The 26,767-nt window shown below is 42.0% G+C and overlaps 1 protein-coding gene across 4 annotated transcripts in view; it reads left to right on the plus strand.

Annotated features, from left to right (window-relative positions):
- The window catches only part of SBF2 (SET binding factor 2), a 2,983,421-nt gene that overhangs the window by 2,428,652 nt on the left and 528,002 nt on the right, over positions 1–26,767 (plus strand). For all 4 annotated transcript variants that reach the window (XM_069623660.1, XM_069623661.1, XM_069623662.1 and 1 more), the window contains exons 24-26: positions 1,426–1,601; positions 19,458–19,603; positions 24,194–24,392. In XM_069623660.1, the coding sequence (XP_069479761.1) occupies positions 1,426–1,601; positions 19,458–19,603; positions 24,194–24,392 (521 nt within the window). The remainder of the gene's footprint in view (positions 1–1,425; positions 1,602–19,457; positions 19,604–24,193; positions 24,393–26,767) is intronic.

Consider the following 26,767-nt stretch of genomic DNA (forward strand, 5'->3'; position numbering starts at 1 on the left):
CCATTGTCCCAATTAAGTACTATTTCAATAGCACACTATCTTCTCCCCCAGCAAAGGAAACTACACCCTCTAATTGGTATCTTTTAAGTATATATGGTCCATGGTGGCACAATTTTCTTTTACACCCATAGCAATCAGTAGCGAGAATAACATGAAATATGGTATTCCTATTTTCTATTGCCATCACCTGTGCGTGCTAAAGCTAGTCGTTGTAGACTTTGTAAGCATATGCCACATTACAAAGGGGCAACGCAATACTAGGTATCACTCTTAAGTCATCACTGTGGCACTTTCTTAAAGTGTGTAATCCAGAATATAAGTGTGACCACCTTCTTCCTGAGGCCACATACCAGAAGAACTGAAATAACTTCCATAACCACGATGTTAGATGAATTAACAAAAAGTAGGATGTATCACACATTATCATCGCCGTCAGCAGCATGGGCTTGTGTAGCTGGGTAAATAATTCATACTGAAAAGTATCCTGCAGCTCCAATCGGTATTCCCTCGGTAGGTCCTCTCTCCCAAATGTCATGGATATCCTAGCCATTCCACTTAGGCATGTCATGAGCACTTTAGCCTCTTTCATGATGCTTGTACCACTGATGTAATTTATACAGCAGCCACTTGGACTGCCTCACATGCCTTCTACAATCCCTTGGCTACTAGCCGCAGAACTGGCTCAGTTTGAGCATACAGTCCTGCAAAACAGGCTTTCTTCATCCTCTCTGGCCCTTGTTGCTGCCATTACACCATTGTGTTTTCTATATAACTTTTAAAACCTTGCAAATGGAGTAGACTGACATCAGACTAAGGGCAGGGTATTCATGTTATGTGCACACATGTATACTTTTAGGAGGCAACCCTGTGTGATTTCGAAAAACTAGGCTCAGACCGGGACAGTAAATCTGCCTGTGCACCAAAAATAGTGTCCAATATATGGTATCAAAGTTTGCGACTTTTCATAGCATACTGTTCAAGCAGTAACTGGAGGACATATTATTGGCAATAATTGTGGCAGATTGGCTAGTAGCATTGGTCATCAAACAAACATATACTGGCCTTTAAGGGCATCCCTTCAGGGATTGGCCAGGAGTCCATTCTACACCTCAAGGACATATGGCAGGACAGTTCACTTCATCTTCTTGCTTTCACTTGAGCATTCAAAGGTTTTGCCACAACCCACTATTGAATGATGATTTCAAAATGTGTCACTGAATGGGTATCAAAAAGAATAAATACAACATGCACAACATATATTATTCTCGCCCTGTTTTCTAAACTTACGACTCTTGCATAGGTAACTTTGTGTGGCACAAACATGTATTTCACTTTGTTATCCCAACAATATTCATATTTATGTTACATCATTTTCCAGATGTAACATTTTCTGACTTTTTAAACTTTCGTATTTATTATATCCAGTTAATTAAGGTTGCATTTGATGGAGAAGTAAGTCCTGAGATGGTGGATGTTTTTAAGAAACAACTAATGAAGTTGCGATATCCCCTGTCTATCTTCAGCACGTTTGCTTTTGCTGCTGGGCAGACAGTCCCAGCAATAATCTTACCAAAGCAAAAGGAAAAGAACACTTCATTCCGGTAAGAGGTTTGATTCAATTGTTGGTTTCATATGCAAAGTAAGTTGGAAACTGGAAATATATAGTGCTATTTATTATTAAACATAATGTTAAACGCTTCCTTCCAGCTGACTAGTTCGATTGTATTTCCATTGTCTTCTGGCAGTGTCTAAAAACAGCTCCAAATGTGAAGTATTTTTCACAATGAGGCACTTTTCAGTATATTAGATGTGTGTTTATGAATAAATGAATGCATGAATGACACATCAATTGCTTGTCTACATTCCATATTATCCTCTTGGTTAATGCTTTTGATGCAAGTATGTTTTTCTCACCGTCATTCACAAAGTAAATTGCGTTATTTCCTCATCTATATTGCAGTTATAACTCTTATTTTAAATTCACATTTCCCAATTGATAAATACTGAATTGATGGGTGGGGCATATGGTGAACTTCATACATTTTAATGGATATATTTTCTAAGAAAACTGAGGGCAACATTTTTATCGCAAGCTAATCTAGTTTTTTGCAGAATCTTAATAAGCGTATGTTTATAGTGAATGGCAGACTGCTTTCACACAGGAACACATTGTTGTTCTCTTTCTAATTAATATGAAGCAAACTATTTTGTTCACTATGGCAGCACATCAATGTATTCATTCACCATTATCATGTATTGTGCAGGTCGCATTATACACTGCCTTAGTTGAGTAAAGGTTTTCCGGAGGCAGAATGCGTATGTCCAATTTGTACGGAAGGTGCTGAAAACATTGTTTCTGACATGTAAAACTTGTACCATACTGATCTCTGGTATCCCAAAAATATCAGAAATAGTGAATCGTGCAATTGCACTAATCCAATTTGAAATGATTTTGACACTTGAAAAAAAAAATTGTTTATGGTTAAAACACCTTTAGAAAACATTGAGTAAAACCGTTTACACTTTACATTACATTACATTAGAAATCTTATTGATAATACAACCTAACAAGATGATGTAATTAAAACATTATAATTCAAATAAAAACAACATAAAAATGATAAATAGTACCAGCAAGCCAAAAAGAAGTATTAAAACTGTTATTAGATTGTTGAAATGGTATGCAGTAATAAAATCATGGCAAAAATGTCACCTTTACAAAAAATCATAGCAAAAATATTGTGGTTTGACCTGGTAAAGGTGTCCCTCATTATACCATTTAAGGGGAGCGGGGGTTGCGGGGGTGTCCCCCTTACTCCTTAAATGGTATAATGGTCTGGGGGTTGCAGGGGTGTCCCCCACATCCTTTGCATGTATTGCGGCGGCAAAACCACTGCCTTTTTTGCTGCGATTTTAACACATTGAACCGTTGAAATGTGGTTATTACATATCATCAATGAAATAGTCTGGAATCCTGCATCTCAAAAGACCAACAATTTATAGATTTTGACCCTTCCTCAAGATGTTGTTGAACAAACGCCATTTGTTAGTAAATCTATTCTTGCGACTAGATTACAAATTCCTAGGTTATGAAAAGGGGGCTAACACTTTGCCATAATAAGGGATAATAAGGAACTGCTAGGCCAACGACTTTACTGGAGTAGGCAAATGCCAAAATGTGGGCTCCTGCAATGACTATTCTGCATCTTGAAACTTTTCAATAACTTTGTTCTAAGTAAACAAAGTCAAGAATAACCTGTGAAACCACTTGAGTCCACACAGAGCCTGCCCTTCTCCCCAAACTGTCTTTCTCTAACTACTCCTCAAGACTCTTTCAAATCTAGTGTTGAATCCCCTCACAAATTCCAATTTTACATGCTAGCTTGCTCATATTTCTTTTTATTAAGTGCAATTTGGTTTTGACTAAACATTATATTTTCAATGCATGCATCATATAAAACAAACAAGTTCATTAAATATCCAGATTTTCTTTACAAAACAGACATAACAAAAATGAAAGATTTATGTTTCTAACATAAGTCTAGCACAAAACAATTCATTTTCTATGACTTCTTCCTTATAGCCAAAATCCTCACAGAACTGTCTCCTGAAATTAAATAGGAAGCAACATTCACAGAAAACATGTATCACTGTTTCAATCTTCTAAGTCTCCTCATAAAATCTACATATTCTTAATTCCCTCTTTAAGCTCAGTCTTGCACCTTCATGTAATGTACTGTTAACTGATTAAAGTGAACACATATGAAAAATCCTGCTCTGTTTCTCAACATATGGTTGACCACATTCAATACTCTGGACATTTATTTTCAAATCTACAAAGGTGATTTATATTCCAAGTATATTGCTTTATTATTTGAATACCAAATGTAGACCTTTCTTTTATATCATTCATAAAAACCACATCCTCATAATATTGAGTACGAAACTCTTCCATAAACATTTCAGTCACTATAAAATCACTAAAACATGTTGAAATATATGACCATTTCCATATTACCTCTTTTAAAAAATCATGCAATATGCATTACCTAGAAAACATATTTGACCATATAATTACATTTTCCTTAAATATACTACAGTAATTAAAACTGGTAAACCATGCTGAGCTCTAATGGCTTTGACAGGAACACTTTTCAGTAAATTCAGAAAGTAGCTCCAGATCTAACCCTCAATTTTATCCAGCCATTTACTGGGCGTAATGGGAAAATGTTGTACCCCATACAGTAGTATCAGGTTTACTTTCTGTTATAAATCCTAATCGATGGTCATTTTGGACATTTTGTAAACCATCCATAATGCATATAAAACATTTAAATTTTAACTATTAAAGGATATATTTTCACACAGGTTTTCTTTAAGATCATACTGTGAGAGACAGAATCTATAACATGATGTTCAAAGTACATGATCTCTGATTTTCACATTCAGAGGTATATTCTCAGGATAGGGGATAGTAACATGGTGGTAACCTGGGGTGGAGTCCCTTTAAGCGGAACCACTCCTACACCTGAGACACAAAGATCATATGGGATAACGATAATCCGCTCTTGGGCTGTGTTTACCAGTAAGTGGAGGAGCGGCGATTGCATTTCAATATGGATTGACTTGTCCCACACCGTAACTACAAATGCTCACAAGTGAGCCAAATAAGGGCAACATATCACCAATTCCAGAACACTGGTAGGGCGGCCCTAGAAGTTGGAGAATATGTAGAGACTTTGAAATTGAAGAATGGGAGAGGAACATTGCCCGAGGGATGAAGGTGGTATCAAGAAGTGGACAGCCGAAAGAAGAATGTAAAGATCCAAGAGGGTTACAGAAAGAGGGTGAACTTGGAAAGTGAGGGAAGAAAGTTTGTAGAAAGAATTTGCAAGATTCACACCTTGATCTGAGGACAAGCTGAACTGGTAGACTACAAAATGTGGCAGATAAGGAAGTAGAAACTTGTAAAACAGTAGGGTACATGGAGTAACGTTCCAAACCTAGGAGAAGGAGACCTTAGGGAGGAAAACTCCAAACACGATAGTTGCCCTCCCTCTCTTCCTGCCAATTTCCCCATGTCCTGGTCTGGGGCCTTGGGAAGTGGCATACTTGCTATCCAGGCCTCCTATTCCTTCACTTTAGAAGCCGACTATTGCACTGGTAAAATCAGTCTTGAGGAGCAGACTGTGGGGATTCGAGAGAAAGACAACCAACAGCAGATCAGTACGACTAAGTGAGAGAAGGAGAAAGACTGGGGATATGTCCCAGTGACACAAGTACTCACTTGGAAATACCAAAGAACATCCTGAACAAGATGAGTCCTGACCCCAGAGACTTTGTTGGAAATATTTTCTTGTTGCAAAAATCTGTTACAGATAAGTGAACCTTGGTAACCATCGCAGGTTGAAGAAAAGTCACTTTTTAATTTTTTGTTTCCCTGAAGCCATTCAAACTAATGCTGATAATTTACTTGTCCTTTATTCCTCCCCCATTCATTAGTTTGCTCGACTCTGCAAAGATATCCAAATGAAACACTTTCAACCTAAGTCTCAGATTTTTTCTTCGGAGTTGATTGACATCACATGTGACAAACTTTTTTATCTCAGCACGCACAAGTGTGCATTATTGATTCCCCCTTCTGTAGTTCCAGACCTATGACATACAGGGTCCCACAGAGCTCGTCCTTTACTCCATTAATTTAATATATACATTATCCCTTTTGCAGAATAAAATGTGCAGAATTCATTTTTATCGAATTATGTCAACCATACCCAAATTCGTTTAAATCAATCCAGGCAAAATGGGAGCAATGGGCATTGGTGCAAATGCTAACCCTTGCAAGGCTATATTCGAGTCCTAGTCCTTTGGGAAAGGCCCCCATCCATCCACTGACAGTTAGGAACCTCGGATTTTCATGGATTGGGAATTTTCCATCAACCCACAGGTCTAAGGGGCCAGGGTCTGTGTCACGGGGTGGGTAGCAGCACTTCCTCACACTCCTTGGTTCAAGTGATGCAGAACTTCCTCTAAATGTTAAAGCAGAGGAGTCACCACACAAGACAACCTTTTCCCACCTCTTTTTTCGCTGTGGAAGCACAGACGCTAACCCCTTCCAATGCAACATTTCACTAGAAGATACTGTCAGCGCGCTCTCTTAGGAGTCGCATTGGCAGGCGATATAGATAACCCTATGACAGTCGTGGTTGACTCAGTTATATTCCCACTAATAGAAAGAAAAGGCTCTGAAGAAGGTTGAAACTGTATAAAGATTAGAGGATTGGATTCCTAAACTAGACCAACCAATATATAAAATGTTAAATCAAATAGCCTGCGTGAATAAGGGTATGGTGAATGAAATTATATGCATGGGCTATTCATGTGCTAAAATTGCATAGTAAGCTTTTTGTGTAAATGTATCATGATGCAAGATATGTATTACGTTTGAACATCACTGTAGAAATGGTTGAATGCATGGAATATGTCTGGGATATTAATGATGTTAGAGCAATGGGCTACATAATCTTGATTGTATTATAATTTATGAATGTGTTTATTATATTTTTTGTAAAGCAATGTCAGCTATAGGATGTACCTGTATTCGCCTGATGCTGATTCTTTGAAAGGAGAAACGTTCTGTCTCTACTGGTACCCACCAAGTCTACTGGAGATTCGCACTGAAGAGTAAGATAACCCCAGAGTGACAGCCAGGGAAACACCCTCAAGGGGAAGAAAATCCTTTGGAGCTCTTGGATAGCCAAGATGTCAGGAAGGGAGAGTTGAGAGAGCTGAAGCCCCAATGGTACAGCTGGTAGTTCAAAATCTAGACAAACTATGGAATACTGGAAGTAACAGTAGCAACAAGACCTGAAGAGGGCAGAAGCTGGGAACACCAGGGAACTAGAGGACAAGACTGAGAATTGGTAGCAGGCAAGGCTAGAGACTTTCACGACAGGAACGTCATGAAATATTGCTTCAATGTCTGATTTAATCATTCTGTCGGACCATTTGAATGTGGGTGGTAACCCATAAAGAGCGTCCTACGTGCCCTCAGTCCTTGGAACTATATTGCGATCCAGGATCAGACAGAATAGATTTCGGGAGTCAATGAAAACTCAAGATGTCTCACAGGAATATACGAGCCATCTCAGCAGTAGTCTGCAGTTTCTTTAAACGTCCGCTTGGAAACCGGAGCGAGGCAAAGCGAGAATAGAATCCGCCTCGACCAGACTGGCACTCTGTCTGCAGAACTCAAAACCTACAAAGGAGTGAAACAAGGATGCCCTTTGGCTGCTGCAATATTCAGTCTATTCATATCAGACATTGGAACTGCTATAGACTCAGTGAGATCGTGACCTACAGAAGTCACATGTCATCTGGCTTCTATATGCAGATGGCTTGATCCTGCTGGATGTAACACCAATAGACCTGCAGAGAAAGCTGATGCTGTTCAAAAATATGTGAATCTGAATCACTTGAAGATCAACACCACGAAATGTGAGATGCTGCTGCCGAAGAATTTAAGAACTGTAAGAAGCAATGTAGACAAAAAGGCAGCTTGGAAGTTGGGACAAGAATCTCTGCGCACATAGAGCAGCGTACAATATTTGAGTATGCTGATAAGTGCCAGCCTACATGATGGTCCATGGACACTAGAAACTAAGAGGAAGTGTTTTTTGTAAAGCAATGTCAGGTATAGGATGTACCTGTATTCACCTGATGCTGATTCTTTGAAAGGAGAAACGTTCTGTCTCTACTGGTACCCACCATGCCTCCTGGAGATTCGCACTGAAGAGTAAGATAACCCCAGAGTGACAGCCAGGGAAACATCCTCAAGGGGATGAAAATCCTCTGGAGCTCTTGGATAGCCAAGATGTCAGGAATGGTGAGTTGAGAGAGCTGAAGCCACAATGGTACAGCTGGTAGTTCAAAATCTAGACAAACTATGGAATACTGGAATTAACAGTAGCAACAAGACCTGAAGAGGGCAGAAGCTGGGAACACCAGGGAACTGGAGGAGAAGACTGAGAATTGGTAGCGGGCAAGGCTAGAGACTTTCACGACAAACAAGGAAAACAGAAGCAACAAGAAAAAAGGTCACCAGGACCAAGATGAAAAAGTACAGAGAATGTCCAATCAAACAGTAGCGTTTTTGTCCTGCCTTAAATCCCTAGAAGATGTCAGTGATGAAGAGGCTGCAGGTTCCATGTTGATGGAGAGGGGAGGTAGGTGGGACCCGTAATACGTTCTGAATGTAACCGGCACAACATGGTTGCCATTTTTTAATGGGCTCGGAGGTATGGTGGATCAGAGCTGCAAGAAGGCGAGGAGTGAAAAGACCAATGAACACGTAGCTGCCCAGCACCGGTTATAACTGTATGCCCCACCCCACGGAATGCATGCCCTGGTTTCATGGTGCCATAGACGAAACTGCCATCCCACCAAAGGGCATGCACATGAGAGGCAGGACCGATCACAGGCACTGTATTCTTTCCAATTGATCACTAGCTGGCTGCAATTCTACCTATTTTTTTATTTATTTTATTTATTCTTAACTGTTGATCCTATGTATTGCACTGCCCCCTACCCCAAGCTCTCATGTATAGGCGCGTTATAAATACCATATCATACAACTACTGGAACTGTCCGCGATAGTACTTGGAGTCATACATTTGGGTGACTTTATGCTTGGGTGATCTCTCACTGAGGACTGGCGTTAGGAGCTGTGCCATGTTCAGGAAGGTGGTTAGCTGGATATGGTTCCAGTTGAGAAACCTAAAAAAAAAAAGATGGATTAGGGACTGTGTGAAAGGTAAGTGCAAGGTAAAAGAAATGTGGTTGACCTGTTTGAGTATTCTAAAAAAGCCCATTAAACTTTGGGGCGAATTTGGAAGGTGAAAGCTGAGGAGGTAGGTAGCGAGAGGACAATAAAAACTTTATTGCCCACCTAATGATGCAGAAAATCTTTGCATTCTTTGTATGCAAAGCTCTCTACCTTTGCCCAGGTATCCTAAGGAACACAAGGCTCTTACATGTCTGTTTAGAAGGAGGGCACCCAACGATGGGACATGAATCTCTGAAACTGGAAAGGTCGGAAAAACATGCGGATGATCTCTCCAAGCACAATGGAAAGGGCTACCCTTTATCACAGAATACATGGAGGAGGTATATGCAAATTATTCAGTAAGAAGCAGGCCCACTCAATTATCGCTTGTAGCAGAAGAAACACGCTGTAAATATTGCTTCAATGTCTGATTTAATCATTCTGTCGGACCATTTGAATGTGGGTGGTAACCCATAAAGAGCGTCCTACGTGCCCTCAGTCCTTGGAAATATATTGAGATCCACGATCAGACAGAATAGATTTCGGGAGTCAATGAAAACTCAAGATGTCTCGCAGGAATATTCAAAGCCATCTCAGCAGTAGTCTGCAGTTCCTGTAAACGTCAGCTTGGAAACCGGAGTGTTACAAAGCAAGAATAGAATCTGCCTCGACCAGACTGGCACTCTGTCTGCAGAAATCAAAACCTACAAAGGAGTGAAACAAGGATGCCCTTTGGCTGCTGCAATTTTCAGTCTATTCATATCAGACATTGGAACTGCTATAGACTCAGTGAGATCGTGACCTACAGAAGTCACATGTCAGCTGGCTTCCATATGCAGATGGCCTGATCCTGCTGGATGTAACACCAATAGGCCTGCAGAGAAAGCTGATGCTGTTCAAGAATATGTGAATCTGAATCACTTGAAGATCAACACCACGAAATGTGAGATGCTGCTGCCGAAGAATTTAAGAACTGTAAGAAGCAATGTAGACAAAAAGGCAGCTTGGAAGTTGGGACAAGAATCTCTGCGCACATAGAGCAGCGTACAATATTTGAGTATGCTGATAAGTGCCAGCCTACATGATGGTCCATGGACACTAGAACCTAAGAGGAAGTGCCGGCAACTCGCCAGCCTAGCGTTCGTCCTAAATAAAAGATTTGGAAAGTTCTCCTTGAAGCCTGCGTTGAATTTTTACCAACAAAAGGTGGCTCTGATTCTATCATACGGAGCCGAAAATGCATTAGGCTGTTCATACATGCGCTGGCCAACACTAGAAAACATCTATTGGTCAAAAGTACTGGGTCTTCCAAAAGGTGTGTCAACGGCATGCATAAGATATGAGTTAGCACTAATATCGCTACACGCCAGAATTAGCTGGAACTTGCTGTCTCTATACCGTAAAACTAGAGCTTGCGCAAAAATTCTGCAATTCCAAATTTTTCATGACATCACTCCAGACAGTAACGATATTTTTTCGATGTGGGTTAACCGATGCGAAAACCTGCTGGTGGAATTTGACATTAAGTGGGAAATGCTAATTGGAAACCCAAATGCCGCTAAGTTAAAAATATGGCGGGCGGACTGGGAAGAGACCTGTACGAAGAGAGCTACAAATAAACTGATGGTCAATACACCGGTCGAAGCTAGGCGCTTTAATAAACTCCAAAGATATGTGCATTTGTTTCTGGATTCCAACGCAAGGAGACTGTTTGCTTTTTCGTCTGAATGCTTTTAAGACCAAAGAGCGCCTTTGTGTATGGTCAAGCAAATCAGGCATAAACACATCTTGTAGATTCTGTACATTAGAACACAAGATTCTTAAACATCTGGTGTTGTTTTGTGGCAAATTGCGGCCCTTGAGAACCAACCCACTTAAGACCATGGAGTGAAAAACATCCCTCCTTGTGTGCTGATGAATGGTGGTAGAAAATGTTTAATGGAAAACATGTTAATTTCTCTAACGTTCTTGTTAGCGGAGATTGAACGTTTGCTGAAATCACACTCAATACTGCATAAATGAACTAACACTATGTGTTTGTGAGTGACTCTGCAGGAGTTTGAAGGGGGAGGAAGGATTTTCTCAAGGATTGGTTTGTTTTGTGTTTTGTCATTTTAAAGGTTTGGTAAAAACTTTTTGCTCAATCTCAAGAAGTCGCAGCTGCAACCCATACAGAATCTGACATTCTTGGGCCTCATCTGGGACACATGCTCTGAGAGGGTGTTCCCTTCGGAGGACAAGATCACAGCCATCAAGAGGGCCAGTACTCACTTCTCAGTAGAGAGGTGACCTCGTCCTGGTGGTACCAGCACCTTCTGGGTCTCTAGGCAGCGGTTCTATTAGCCGTCCCCCACACGAGACTCACGATGAGGAGGATACAGCTGCACTTTGCGGCATCCTGGAACCAGGAGCGTTGCTCTCAATCCGAGATGATCAACGTTCCTCCATCGGAACCTCACATGGTGGTCCATGGACTGCAACCTACATATGGGCAAGCCCTTCCTGCCTCTCACCCCGCAGGTCATCATCACCACGGACTCCTCCCTCGAGGGATGGGGAGCCACTCTGGACGATCTCTCAGTCCACAGCACTTGGACCCGACATGTGCCGGAGTACCACATCAATTGGTTGGAGCTGAACATCATCTGGCTAGCGCTCAGCGCATTCCTCCCACTTATCAGGGGCAAAGTTGTTCTCATCCAGACAGACAACTCGACCAGCATGTACTATATCAACAAGCAGGGAGGCACCAGATCCCCCACCACTGTGCAGACTATGAATCAGCATGTGGGAGTGTACCCTGGAAAACATCTACCACACGGCAGTCCACCTTCTCGGGGGAAGTCAACCTGGAGGCAGACAGGCTCAGCTGGTTGGGAGCAGACAACTACGATTGGCAGTTAAACAACCTAGTTACTCAGGAGATCTTCAGTAGATGGTGTTGCCCCGAGGTGGATCTCTTTGCCACCTGGCACAACATGAAGTGCCCTCAGTTTGCCTCCTGGCAGGGACAGGGCCCCGGCTCCCTGGGCAACGCATTTTGGATTCAGTAGAACGGCATGACAGCTTATGCCTTCCTGCCCACTCTGTTGATTCACAGAGTGATTTGCAAGATCAAGGAGTCTCGCCAGCTCAACAACATTCTAATAGCTCCATGGTGGCCAGCCAGGCCATGGTTCGCGGAGCTGCTCAGCCTCTCGGAGATGCCTCTGATTCACCTCCCAACGGGCCCAGCACATCTTCTGGTGCAGCAGGGGGGCAGGGTCATCCACCCCACGCCACAGAAGCTAGCCCTCACAGCGTTGTTCCTGAGCAGGTGATGCTAAGGCACCTCAGCCTCTCCCAGGCTAATCTAGAAATCATACAGAGTGCAAGGATCAAGGCTACCAGCGCCCAGTATAAGAGTAAATGGACCAGGTTCTGCTACTGGGCAGCCTCCAAGGAAATCAACCCCCTGGCATATCCCTCTTCCAACCCAATTGTCAAGAGACATTTGACAGGTCTCGCCAGGCTCTATCCGCTCATCAAGAGGCCGCACCCTGTGTGGGACCTCAACATAGTCTTGGGTGCCCTGGCGCACAAACCATTCAAACCTATGGCGTCGGCGGACATCAGGCTGGTCACCATTAAAACGGCCTTGTTAGTTGGCCTCACCTCGGCTCGCAGAATCAGCGACATCGAGGCACTGATCGCCTCCCCCGTTACGATCCACGGCCACAAACTGGGTGAGAGCACACACTACCAAATATTTCCATTGAATAGAGGACTATTATGTCCTTCACTAAGATTGACCAAACTACCAACAACAGCGCTGAAACCTTAGGTTTTAGCGAGGAGGAAGCAAAACATATTTTAGCTTTAATTAAAACAACTGGGGAGGAGCTTAGCACCTCCGATAAACCTGAGGTACTTATAAAACAAATGGAATGGAAAGTACGTCGGTTGATTAATTTAAAACTTCATGCTTCCACATTGGCCCAATATTTCAAGACTCAGAGGATTCCACACGGACTAAGGGTGAATCTGGAACCAACATTGTGTAAAGAAAATCCCACCTTCGTGAAAAGGTGGCGCCAAATTCTCAATAAGTGTTCCCATGATCTAATATTATTAACCATCGAGGCGCTAGCTCACAATTTGAAAACTTTAGATGAGGATATAGAAGGGATAAAGTTATCATTGAGTAAAGGCCTCACAGCCGACCAACTTCAGGAAGTCCTGGATGATAGGAACCAGAAGCTACTGAAGTATAAACAGGAATTGGAGACCAGAAAAATTAGGAAGTTTAGACGTGACACACTGGACTACAAACTTGACATTGTGTACATGTGGCATGAGTACTACGGTCATCGCCCTAATAAACCATACCCAGGCCATACATCGAAACAGGGACCATCTGGAGGAGAAACTTCCACGTCTGAGGCTTCTAGTACTGAATTGGAAGTTCAATCAACTACTGAAGCAAGTTGTTACTCCATAGGAGGATCCACCGATTGGAGACAGAACTCGTTGTTTAGAAAAGGACTCATCAGACGAGGGGGTAAGAAAAAATCCACAGCGAAAGAAACTACAAAAGAAGAGCTAGTAGTGAATATATCCTCCTATCCGTTGCCACATTTGGAATTACAGGTTCTTAGCAAAGGTTTATTATTTGTCCCCCAGAGCAACAGTACGCTCTTGAAAGAAAAAATTTACTTTTTCAGATTGCTTCGTAAAATGAAATTGCAACTCTTCTTTGATGGGTGTGATGAGGATCAAGACCAATAGGATCCACCAGAATTTTTTGAGATTAAAGCAAAGAGTGTATTTAACCCACCTGTCCAAAATCATGTCTTGTCGGTTTTTGAGAAATCGGTCCTTCGGAAATTAAAGAAATTACACTTCCAAAGTAAAGGACATGCGAACTTTACTGTGAGAGAAAAACGGACTCTGAGGAACCTATCAGACAATACCAAAATCATCTTCAAACCATCCGATAAAGGAGGGGCATAGGTCTTGATGGGCAAAAATGATTATATCAATGAGATTGAAAGACAGCTTGCGGATCCAGAAATTTATAGGGAGATACCCTTTAATCCCACACCACAGGTTATGCATTTGATACAGGAAACACTTAATGAGGCAGTGGAGCGAGGAGCTATATCAGAGAAAACGCAAATCTTTTTGGAAAATAAACATCCTATAACCACGGTTATATATATTTTGCCAAAAATACATAGAAGGCTTAGGAACCACCCTGGGAGACCAATCATTGCTGCATCAAGTAGTTTACTGGAGCCTTTGGCCCAATACCTGGACAGGATCCTACAGCCCCTGATACAAAACACGGCTACGTATTATTTAAGGGATACCATGCAATTTCTACAGAAATTAAGAGGTACAGTTCATTGTAGGACGTGATACACTTTTCACGATGGATGTCACCTCCCTTTACACAAATATTGCACACGATGCAGGCTTAGAAACCGTGGAATGGATCCTGCTAAGATCTGATAACTGTCTGGGAGACCGTCTCTTCATCCTTACACTTCTAAAATTGGTCCTGAATAACAAATTTTTCAAATTTGGCGATAGGTTTTTTCTTCAGACCTCGGGCACTAGTATGGGGGCCGCTATGACCACATGCTATGCCAACATCTTCATTTATTTTTTGGAGCACGAAAACGTATTATCATCACCGAGATGGCAACATCATTTATCCCTATATGTAAGATATATCGATGACATATTTGGGATATGGACGGGACCAACTGATGAGTTGCATGCGTTTTTTGACATGATGAACGAAATGCATCCAGGATCCGTTTCACAGTAGAAACTAGTCAATCATTGATTCACTTGCTGGATATTGAGGTCTATACTCTGGCACAAGGGTTGGCGACAAGAGTACTCACCAAGGCAACAGGTAGAAATAGCTTACTGCTAGCTACCAGTTTCCACCCACAGAGAACTATTGAGAGCGTACCAGTGAGCCAATTCCTGAGGTACAGACGGAACATATCTGAATTAACAGAATACCAGCGACAATCAACGGCATTGGAGCGTAGATTTGTAGCAAGGGGATATGACACAACATCGATTCAGGAAATTGCTGTAAAAACAAGATCTATAGCGAGGGAAACTCTCCTAGCTCCTAAACCCACACAAACCGGAGAGCCTCTGGTCTATACGACTACATACTCGACTCAGAGTTCAAGAGTTAGGAGGAAAATCAGAATCATTGGCAGATGCTGCAGATGGATCCCCACCTACAACAGTTATTTCCCCAAGTACCAGGATTCGCCTACAGGAATAATAGAGCTTTGAGATCGAGCCTGATGAAGGCTGAAATACAGATGCCTGTGACCAAGACCACACACAAGGGTACGATTCCATGCCAGAACTGTCCACATTGTGCAAATATTATCAGAGGCAATATCATTGCACACCCACATTCTGGAAAGCCAATTTGGTTAAAGCACTCCTATACCTGCGATGCTATGAATGTTGTGTATGGACTAAAATGCCCTTTTGGCTTATATTATGTAGGGATAACAACGAGGAAGGTGAAAACACGCTGGTCGGAGCACAAGTCAAATATTTGCACGAATAATCAGAAATCCCCAGTTGCTAGTCATTTTCATCTAGCCAGACATACTGTAACTCAGCTTAAGTGTGTAGTCCTTGTGCAAATTAAATTGGCTCCATGAGGAGGCGATCTCCAGGGAAAGCTCCTTCAGAGGGAGATCATGTGGATTGATTTACTGGACTCTTTAAGTTCAAGAGGCATGAATGTTGAATTCGATCTGATGTTTCATTTGAAGTTTTAAAGTGGGTTCTATGCTACCTTATGTGCAAATACAGTTGAGGAATTGGAAATATAATTTTGATAAGAAGAATGCTGTTTGATCTGCAAGTCATAGGAAAACATGTGATCATCTTACAAAGGAGGAGCTGATTGAAAATACTTGCATGCTAAAAATCACGACTGGTTGAAGTTATCAGTGATATAAGACCCTGACTGAATTGGTGTTTCACACGAAGTTCCTATTTGAGTACAAATATCCCCATTTTTGGGTTACTGTAGATCCGTTTTGAGTTTTCACCAAATTGAATTCCCCTTCTGTGGAATATGGATGGGGCCCATCTATTAATCTATAGTATAGTTTGACTATTTTGTCCTTTGACCAGCATGGGGACCGGGCCAGATTATGGTTTTTCTGCACCCCCCCTCTGCTTGGTCAGATGTTAAACATATGGGGTCCAGTTGGGACTTTTGCCTGTATGGACCTGTTTTTTGGTATGTTTAGGGTGGGTCCCAATTGGACACCGGGCTGCTTGCTTGGTATCTTATGTTCTATTTTGACACTTTTCTGTTTATATTGGAATTGGGTACGTCTACTTGCGCACTCTTCCTTTCAAAGGTTACACCATTACCATGGTTGTATGGGGAGGCATCTTTTGTTCCATACCGCAATGACTATGTCTAGGAAAGCTTCCCCTTTTTAGGAGGGTTGATCAAATGTTGTGATCGTACTCGTTCACCTTCTCAAAATGGTGGATGACGTGTATGTACGTTTTTTACCTTTCAATGATTGCGAACTGTTTCTTTCCAAGGTAGCACCACTAGAATGGTTGTATGGGGACGTTTCTTTTGTCTCATTCTGTAATGACAATGTTTAGGAAACTTATCAAGAGTTGTGATTATGCACCTTCACCTTTCCAAGATGGCGGATGACATGTTTGTACGTTTCTACCTTTCAATGATGGCAGACAAAGTAATATGGAACAACGTGCGCATGCGCAGCTCCACTAGCGTATTGTATCAGTCCACAGGGTTGGTCGGTGCGGCAATCGAATACCAGAGAGTTTGGTTTCTAGTGTACGGGGTACGCTGATGTACAGGTAATTGTACAGACCAACCATGATGCCTCGGAGCAGGGGCAAGCTAGTATTAGTGTGAATGTAACGATTCCAGTTTATTATTATGGATTTGGTTTATGACAATTTGTATGTTTGAACGTCACAGATTATTGGTGCCAACTGTATGTGTATGGTGAAATGCCTGAGGTCTTTCTGATCTGCACATTGGAGCCTGACATTCTGGAATCTCTTGACCCCGCTACCATTTACTTTGGTGACGTCTAGACTCCCCGATTGGGGGTGAGTACATGGTGTGACTTAACATTGAGATGCTTTTTACCTTTTTGTTTTTCTAATCACCCTTGGGTGAGGACTTTAACTTCTCTCACGGTGTGGTGTTATGGATCTGTCTTGGAAGATGGTGATCTAGTAGATAATATGGTGGTATAGTGAGGCAGTGGTGCTGTTGGTACTATCTACCTGCTTGGGTGACACATGCCAGTTTTTTCCGGTTAGGATCTTTCCAGAGATTTTACTTTCCTGTTCCAAGAGTTAAGGTTGGTATCGGGTGATGGTGGAATACTGCTTTTTGACTGATGAACATGCAACTAGTATCCTGATGGGTGATTATTTGTACTCTCATAGGTGAACTTACACAGGTGTGAATAACAATCGGAACGATTAGGGTTTCTTGGCCCTGAAGATGGATTGTTCTCCAATCCGAAACGCGTTGACTTTGTAACAACATATACAGAAGTCTGTTCGGATATGTATACAAAAGGAAGCAATTTGACCTGTTCTCCACATATTTGACAACACTTGACATCAAATGATGGAATTGTATTATGTGGGATTAAAGAAAGACGCTACAGTGTTGACATGTTGATTTTCAAATCATGAACAATGGGAAGCACTTTATTTTTTTAATTGATTTTGTGTTTGAATTGATTTGATGTGCGCAGGAGATTTATGTGTTAGTAGTAGATTTAAGTATTAGCAGTAGACTAAACTCTGAAGTTACGATAAAAAAAGTACAGGTTTTGCATTTTATCGTTTTCATTTCTGTGAATTTATTGGACTTGCACTATATTTGTATGCTTTATGTTTATTAAATGAGAATTCTTTTGAACTTTTGTTGAATTGTGTCTAAAAGACTCTATGTAAGTGTGGGAATTGGGGACTTTGGCGTTGTGTTGAGTCCCCAACAAACACACTACTACACCAACTTTGGGTTTGGAGGAACCCTTTTGGAGTGCATTTTGGGGTTTACTGTACGGTGACGTACAGTTTTTTTTTCACTGATCTCCTCAGAGCCATACGCAATGTTTCACAAGGACAAGTTACTCCTACGGACACAACCAGCATTCCTACCGAAGGTGCCATCCGCATTCCATCTGAACGGAGAAATCGTGTTGCCCACGTTTTTTGCTGAGCCCAAAGACGAGGCACAGAGAGTTCTGCACTGCCTTGATGTCAGGCGTGCCCTGAAATTCCACCTGGACAGGACCAAGGGCTTCCGCAAGTCGGACGCTCTTTTTGTCACCTTCCAAGGATCAAAACCAGGGTATCAGGCCTCCAAGATCTCCATAGCCCGTTGGATGGTCTCGGCCATCAAAAAAGCCTACAAGAGACAGCACAAGCCACTGCTGGCCAACATGCAAGCCCACGTGATCAGAGCCAAAGCAGCAGTCATCGCTTTCCAGCGGCATGTCCCCTGGCAAGTCATAAGCAGGGCGGACACATGGGCCACCCCTTTGGCTTTCTGCAAGCACTACTGTTTGGATGCCGGTTATAGAGCGGAAGCGGTTTTCGGACAGGCAGTTCTTATCAACCTGTTTGTTTACGGATGGTCTCATCTTCACCCTAGGGCTACACTCAGTTGTAATCGCCCATGCAGTATGGTGGAAAGGGGACGGGACGTAAGAGTAATTATAAGTTACTTACCGTAGTGACTAACGTACTCTCAGTCCACTTTTCTCCATACGTCCCACCAACCTCCCCCCTAATAAAACGGGTGTCATTAGTCAATGTTAAATCTATTGTCGACACCTATGGGGACTGAGGTGTGGTGCCGGAGGGCGGAGTCAGGGCAGCTCATGCTCCCAGGGCCGCACCCCTGCACGCCTCTAAATTTAAAGGGAAGAAGGTTTTCTCTGGTGAAAAAGGTTCCGTCTCCCATCCCTTGGAAGGGAAGCCCATGCAGTATGGAGGAAAGGAGACTAAGGACTAAGTCTGTTGCTCACTACGGCGATTAACTTATAATTTCTTTGACAGTGCAGCAGTCACTCATATCTTAAAGTGATCTAATTGCATTGAAATTGGTGTATGCCTCTAAGGAGCCCTGTCATCTTTCGTTTGTGACTGTGCTTGGCACAGAATGATTGAGTTGCTTTTCTGCCAAACAATAAATGTCTAGAAAACGTTTAAAACATGGCTATTCAACAAATATGTATAGCCTGTATGTACTTGCTCAATACCTGTTTCTGTCTTTTACCACCTACTTTGTACAATCACAGTGAAACCCTCGGGTCTGGGTGCTATATCAAATGTAATAAATAAAAAATACACTAATATATCCCTAATTTACAAAGGATGTAATAACTATTTCAAGTGCTCTATTAAGTAAATTCTTTGTATACTAGACAATGGCAGCTAGGAGGAAAATACGCTAGTTAGCCAGAGCAATGTATTTCTACAGGGTTTTTCCTTACTATGTTTAATTCTAGGATTTAAAAAAATAATATGTATATTCATTTGATGACCCAGTGTGTGACTTATTTCTTCATTTTAGCACCTTCTCAAAAACAATAGTTAAAGGAGCCAAACTCGCTGGGAAAATGACTATTGGTCGTCAGTATGCGGCAAAGAAGAAAACCAGCATGATCGCAGAGGAGAAAGGAAACCGCCCTGGCTGGAATGAAGATGATGACCTCTCGGGTAGGAACACATGCAAGTTGTGCTGTGGGTGCTTATGTAATAAACACTGCAAACAGAATTATCACTAGGGTCTGCCAGCCAAGTAGGGAGGATTATATATCAAGCAGTATGTCCTCATGGTGTTTGCAAATGTGATGTGTTCAAAGGTAATTTTTGGGTAAGGCGTTCCAAACCACAGATCATCAGACATCAAAACACCTACCACTTCTGGAGGCACAGCAGGGTTTAAGAATTGTTTTGAATGCCTGAGCAGAGAAGCTTAATATGGTTTCTGGCCAATCTTGGTTCACAGTGATCCTGAGGGTCAATCATGGCACATTAAAGGTTCACTTGCCTATGCCTGTAGCCAGTGGAGTTTCCTTAGATGTGTTTTGGCAGATTTGCTGGTTGAGACTGGCAGCTATATTTTGCATTGCCTACATGTAATATACAGAAGCGAACAGATCTGGTAATCCAGTGACTATCGTTTTAAAATAGGAAGTTTTGAGTGTATCTGACAAAGTAGTTAAGAAAGGATAGGCAGGCACTACTGTTAACTGTTTTGATCGATAAAGTCATGAGACTGTGATGCCTTAGTTTTTGGACTAGAGCAATTGGTTGCCTTTTCACAAGGACCGCTTGGTGCAACCTTTTTCCTTGCTTGAGAGTTGGAGCTGAGAAATAGTGGCAAAAGTTAGTGCCAGTTGAGCCATTGAAGTAGCTGAAGAAGCCTCACAGGCCTGGCACTGAACGGTTGACCTCTTTCCTCTCTGACAGACCTTCCCAGCTACAACTGGGCCATTTCCTCTCCCCTATCATACTCTCCTCCTTCAGCATTCCTCAAGGCTCTATCCTCTCACTATGGCTCTTTAACATCTACCATGCCCCTCTGGCCCACCTGATCCCCTCCTTCTTTCCTCACTTCCACTGTTATGCAGACGACACACAACTCTCCTTCAAGGTTCCCTCCAATGCCTCTTACTCCTCTCCCTGACTGACTGTTATTCAGGCATGGTGTGCTGCCAATGATCTCTAAGACTGACATCCTTCTCATTAGGACCCCAGCTCCCTCCTTCCTGCCTACCATCTACCCACCCTCTATGGGTCCCCTCCCGTCCCCCCTTTGTGAGGCAAAAAACCTCAGTGTCATCTTTGACTCCTCACTCTCTTTCACTCCTCACATCACAGACCTTGCCAAGAAGGCCCACTCTCAGCTGCACCTCCTCAGAGGCAGTCTCCCTTTTCTCACCTTCCCCCAGAAACTCAATGTCTCCAGAGCTCTTGTCCTCTCTAGGCTGGACTACTGCAACAGCCTCTTCCTCAACCTTCCTTTATCCTCCCTTCAATCAATCCAGAATAGGGCCTCAAGCCCAGGGACCGCATCTCTCCAGCCCTAAAATCTCTCCATTGGCTCCTCGTTCCTGTTAGGATCAAGTTCAAGACCCTTTGCATCATCCACAAGGCTTTCTGGGGCCTGGGGCCCCGCTACAACCATTGCCCTCTCCCTAAATACCTCCATGCTAGAGCCCTTCGGCCTTCTAGTGCCAACTCTCTGCAGATCAGACGCTTCTCTAAGCAGAGAGTGGGGGGGGGTAGATATCTCTCCTCTGCAGGAGCCTCCCTCTGGAATGTTGTCCCTGCCCTTCTCAGACTTTGAGCTGGATCTCCTTAAGTTCCGGAAATGTTACCTTCTTCCTTCCCTCTCCCCTGCTAACACCCCTTTCTGCCGCAATGACTGGCTGCCTCTTTCCCTCTGAGTTTTACAGGGCATCAGGCCTCCTCGAACCCTTCCTGCCCAGTCCACCCCCTTCTTGCACTTAGCATGTGGACCCTTACCCCCTGCACTCCATGCAATTCCCTGCACTAGCCCCTTGGCCCCCTTCACCCACTCCTCTTCCACCCCCCTTTCACTTGCACTCTCTCTGCTTTACTCTTCACTTCCCTTCCCACCCTAGCACTTTGCATTTTGCACAGACCAGCACTTCCCCCCACACCACTTCATACTTCTTGTTACTGCACTTGCATGATCCGAATGTCACAAGGCCTAGTAGGACTGTTAATGTTATCTTTCTCCCTTGTCTCCTCCAACCCCCCCTTTTTGTCTTGTGGCACCTTGAAATATCCAATAAATGAATAAGCCTTTTCAGCTCAATTGCCAAATGCATGAACTTTATAAGTCACAGATAGCCTGTGGGGAGACCACATGGTTTATAGTCAAAATCTCGAAAACAAAATCTCGAAAAAAAAAATCTCGAATACAAAAGGCCGAAAAAAAAAATATCGAATTTTCTTTTCAATGTGTTTTTTTCCAAAATGGGGGGTTCCCCCAACCCCCCTTTTTCATTTTTTTTTTATTTTACCCCTTTTTTTTACTTACCTGACCCCAAAAACATATATAAATAAATAAATAAAAAATTCGATATTTGTTTTTCGAGATTTTTGTTTTGGGCTTTTTGTCATTCGAGATTTTGTTTTCGAGATTTTGACTGACCACCAGACCACATATCCTTAGTCCTAGTACGTTACAATTTCAGAGCACTAAGCATGGCCCAGGTTGTGGTAAAATATGTCAGCTTCTGAAAAGGAAGAGGGCAGACACATTTCCTGAGAAAAAGTAGCAATACTTTTTGTGAAAAACGAAAGATATGTCCGGAGAACTAGCATGTCTTACTGAACAGTGAGGTTCTGAAGATGAAGGAGCCTAAAGCTCATTGTCTCTTCTGGCTGAAGAAACAGCAACCAAACTAATGTTTCCATGTCAACTGTTTTTTTTTAATCTTTTGTTGAAATGTTTTATTAAGTACAGAAGATGGATATATAATGCACATTAATGCATAATATAAAAGAATTTAATGGGAGGGAATAAACCAATGCTAAAACTATCATATGATGAAGAAGTAAAGAAATACAACCATACAAGATAGAATTCAATCCTTATAGGTTGGCCAGGTCAAAACATGTCTACTTTGTGCCGCTGAACCAGGAAATATGAGACCAAATCAGGCTACAGGCCAGGGAAGAAGGGGTGGGAACAGGTTCATGTCTGGTAGTTTTTTGTTTGGTGAAAGGTGTTGTGATGCCCCCAGAAATCTCAGGCTTTGTGTGACTTCTAGTGTTCATGCATTTGGCAAACCAGCTGCAAAGGCCTCTATAGCTACTTTGATGATTTCCTGTATCTAGAATGCTAAACTAAAACTCAAATTCTGCATAGATTCACATCCATGCTATAAAGGAAAAGATCACCTCTGTAGCTTTTCCATTCAAAGTTCCTTTTTTAGCCTTCCTTTAAGGACAGCAAGCAAGAGGTCCATGTCTACAATTGTCAATTGATCTTAAAGAGGGAACAAACAATGTGATGGAAAGGCTTGAGCCAACACTTTTTATTCCACCTACCATCTCTTCAAAACCCTTGAAAGTACACGTTCCCCACTGCAGGAGATCCAATCAATGTCTATGTATTGGTTTGTCTTTCAGTTAAGATATAATCCAGTTAAATCGCAGATACACTGTAATTGGGATTTGAAACGCATACAAATACAAGTATGCTTATTTACCCTCTCGGGGACCAGCCTGAGCCGTCCTAAACTCATGTCACGTTACAATGCCATCCATCCCCATCTAGATTTGGGCTTGAGAACTATGCAGTTAGCGCCGAGTGGTTTGTAACACAATACCAATTTATGTTAATCTACTGTGCTACCTTAATAGTTAATTCTCATTGTTTGATGATAAAGGGTTAAACCTTCATTTTACACTGGGAAAATCCTTTCAAATGGGATAAGTGGGAGTGATTTATGGTATGTGTGCCAATACAAAATCTTTGTGGACCCTAATCAAATCACATACAATTATGGGTTTCAAAGATTTGTATAATATATTCTAGCCTGAAGTATTGACAAAGTTGAGAGCATGCAATTGGATTCGGAGATCTCTGCCACAAGACAAATATTAATTTAAAATTAGCAGTAAGGCAAAATACAATGTAAAGATAGAAATGAGTCAACACATTAAGTACATAAACACCTAAGATGTGAAAAGTCTCTGCAACCTGAACCAGATGAATGCCTTTAAATAACAATAAGAAATATTAGGAAAGATGTTAATAAAGAGGCTAATAAAGGTGGGACAGGAGCAAGTGAGAAAATGGTGACACCAGCAAGTCCATCTGAGTGGCCAAATGGATACCCTCAGATTGCTGAGCAACAATCAAAAATATTCCTGGACAAAAATTTAAAAGTATATACTTTATGAAATGCATTTTATCATATGCTTAATTCAGCAGTGTCTCAGGTTATGGGAGAACATGTGACAAAAAAATCAAGTGTTTCTTTGCTTTACGCTATGTTGCCATATCGTCGGCTTTTATGTGGAATCTGCCAGGCTAGTATTGCAGTGCGCTTGGTAGAAAGATGCATTAATGTCTTAGCATCCCGTATCATCAGAAGTCATTCGTAAGGATTTTACAAAAGGAATCACCTGGTTAATTCTGTTCTGCAAGTTAAAGCAAGAACACTATTTTTGCAGGAGAAATGTAATTTGTAAATGCTTTGTCTATGTGTATTTTCATTCAGAGTACTTTCTCAAATATCAAAGTGCACCTATTATTGCCAGTTTCAGATGACAGTGAGCTGCCTACGAGTACAACGCTGAAAGCCTCTGAGAAGTCAACAATGGAGCAGTTACTGGAAAGGGCCTGCTTTAGAGACTATCAGCGTTTAATACTTGGTACCATCAGTGGGAGTTCTTCCCGCATGAAAATGGAACATTTCCGAATTACTGCAGTAAACCGGATGTATTCACTTTGTAGAAGGTAATCTTTATGGCACCTATTTGCAGCTTGAAACATGGCTATGTGCAGAGCCTGTTGGAAGGCTTGTTCTAAATCGTAACTGAGTAGTTATTTAATTTGTCCATAGTGCTTTGAAAATCTTTAACCTTTTAAAGGCAGGGATCCCAATTGTATGATATGATAGTTTATTTATATAGCGCCTATACACATTGGGTTTCAAAGTGCTTCAAGGCAAGGGAGGGAACAAGGGAAAATAGAATGACATTCATACAGGCCATGAACAGTAAGCATGGGAAATTAACTATCATACTCGGCTTGACGACATTTCAGATAGTGCAAGTGCTAAGACATAGATAAGAAAGGGAGGGGAGAGTGGGAAGGAAATGGAATCAGACAGTAGACTATCGTACTAGGCCTGACAACACTTTTGGTAGAGCCGGAGAATTGCACGAGGTAAGAGAGAGGGCAGGAGAGAGGAGGGAGAGGAACAAAACAAGCGACTATCGTGCTAGGCCTGATGACATTTCAGATAGTGCTGGAGGGAGGCGTGGAGGGACAGGTATGGGGAGGGGGAAGGAGACAGACGAGGTTGCTATCATACTAGTTCCAGGGACAATTCTGATAGAGCAAGTGCATAGAAGATTCAGGGGATAGAGTAAGTGTACACAGATTCACGGGACTAGGGAGTGCACATCACACACCAAGTCTTGCAGGTCAAATTGACATATACATGTCTGCCCTATAGTTACGATAAAACCTATTTGCATTGACTTTTCCCCAAATTCTTTTGCTAATAACATTTGACTCACTGGGCAGATTTGGTTGAAACCTTTAACAAGAAATGCTTGCCATGTGCCCCCCAGATCTTAAAAGTGTGTTTAACTCTTCACAAGCTATTAAGAAAACTAAAGAAAGCTGTTTTTGGCCAACTTCTGTTAATTTTCCCATAGAGAAACCGATGTTTCCATTGCACACACATAGTGCAAAAGCTGTTCGACAGATTTGCTCCAAATTAGAAACAGCTGAGACACAAAGAGGGGTACCTTTCGTTGGTTTGCAGTAAAAACCATTCTGTAGTTTTTCAATAATTCGACAGTGTAGGGGTGTGTACCGAGCTCAAAAACATGTATACTATCATCAATGGTGCAGTGCAGCAGTAAGGCTTTTTTTTTTAAAACTAAGCTATATAGTTCACAGATAAAGTTTTATCAAAGCCAATAGCCATGGCACAAAGGTTAGTCACAATATCACTTGATCCAAATTCCATCGATGACAGCAGAAAAAAACAGGTATGCCACAGTAGGACTATGGCTCTTGTATTTTATTTTCCAAAATGGACTTGTAAAAGGCAACCATAGCTAAAGTTAATGAGATTTTAGTCCCAGTCATGATATGACACCACATGTCCGAAGTGACTGTTTGGCTGAATTCCAAAGAAACAGGACCTTTGCTCTGTGAAGAAATGAAAAGCCGAAATGTTTTATTTGTCACTTCATGCAAGTGATTCCTGCTGTATATCACAGAAACACTGGACTTACAAATTGCTCAAAATGACATTTGGGGAGGGAAAAGCTACAATGTTGACGTTAGGGAAGTTATGCGGACGGGGAAAGAGGAGCATGTGTAGTTAGCGAGTTTGGGGTGGGCTGGGGAGGCAGTTTGTGGGAGAAAATCTTTTTCTTACTGGGGACATCCCACGGGATGCTACCAGCAAAGCCGTATGTCACATGAGCCGGCAAGTGAAAGGGGATTAGGATTTACACAATGTGGAATGGGTAACCAAGAAAGGAAGAGGGATGCACGTGAAAAGTGAAAGTAGGGATGACGGAAGAATTGTGCAGGGTTTTCTCATTATCGTGGTAATTGTCAAAGAATCTATTATCACAGAAATGATTATCTGTAACAAATAGTGCAGTAATAGATGGTAACAATGATGTTTTGTGAAGGTGGCAACTCCTCTGGAAATTACGGAAGGGACAAATGATGGCATTACCCAGTGGTTGGTGGCAATGATCGGTGAGAGCTGATCATAATGAGGGGGTTATGGGCCTCACTCAGGGCCCACTGCAACAAGGACAGTGACTGTGGCTGTGGCTAGTGGGCCCCGATATGGGTTGTGGCACAGTATAAATGCATTTAGACCGACGTATTCAAACTTTGTACCTCTACCATGCTGTCAACACTTTCAGAGCAGATAAGACTTTCATTTGCAGTATTGGTCATTGCTGTTGGTGGAGTTGGTTGTTTGTGTTGCTGCTTTTTGGTGGGATAATTTTCAAGAATTTGAGAGCAGTTCCCTCTCAAAGATGCATAGTTTCATCATCATTAAACAATGATTGTGATAAAGCAGATAATTTATAGAGCTCTAATGTCTCACATAAATCTACTTGGCACTG

Source organism: Ambystoma mexicanum, chromosome 11, assembly GCF_040938575.1.
Source record: "Ambystoma mexicanum isolate Mex_15411 chromosome 11, UKY_AmexF1_1, whole genome shotgun sequence".
In the NCBI taxonomy this organism is placed as follows: domain Eukaryota; kingdom Metazoa; phylum Chordata; class Amphibia; order Caudata; family Ambystomatidae; genus Ambystoma; species Ambystoma mexicanum.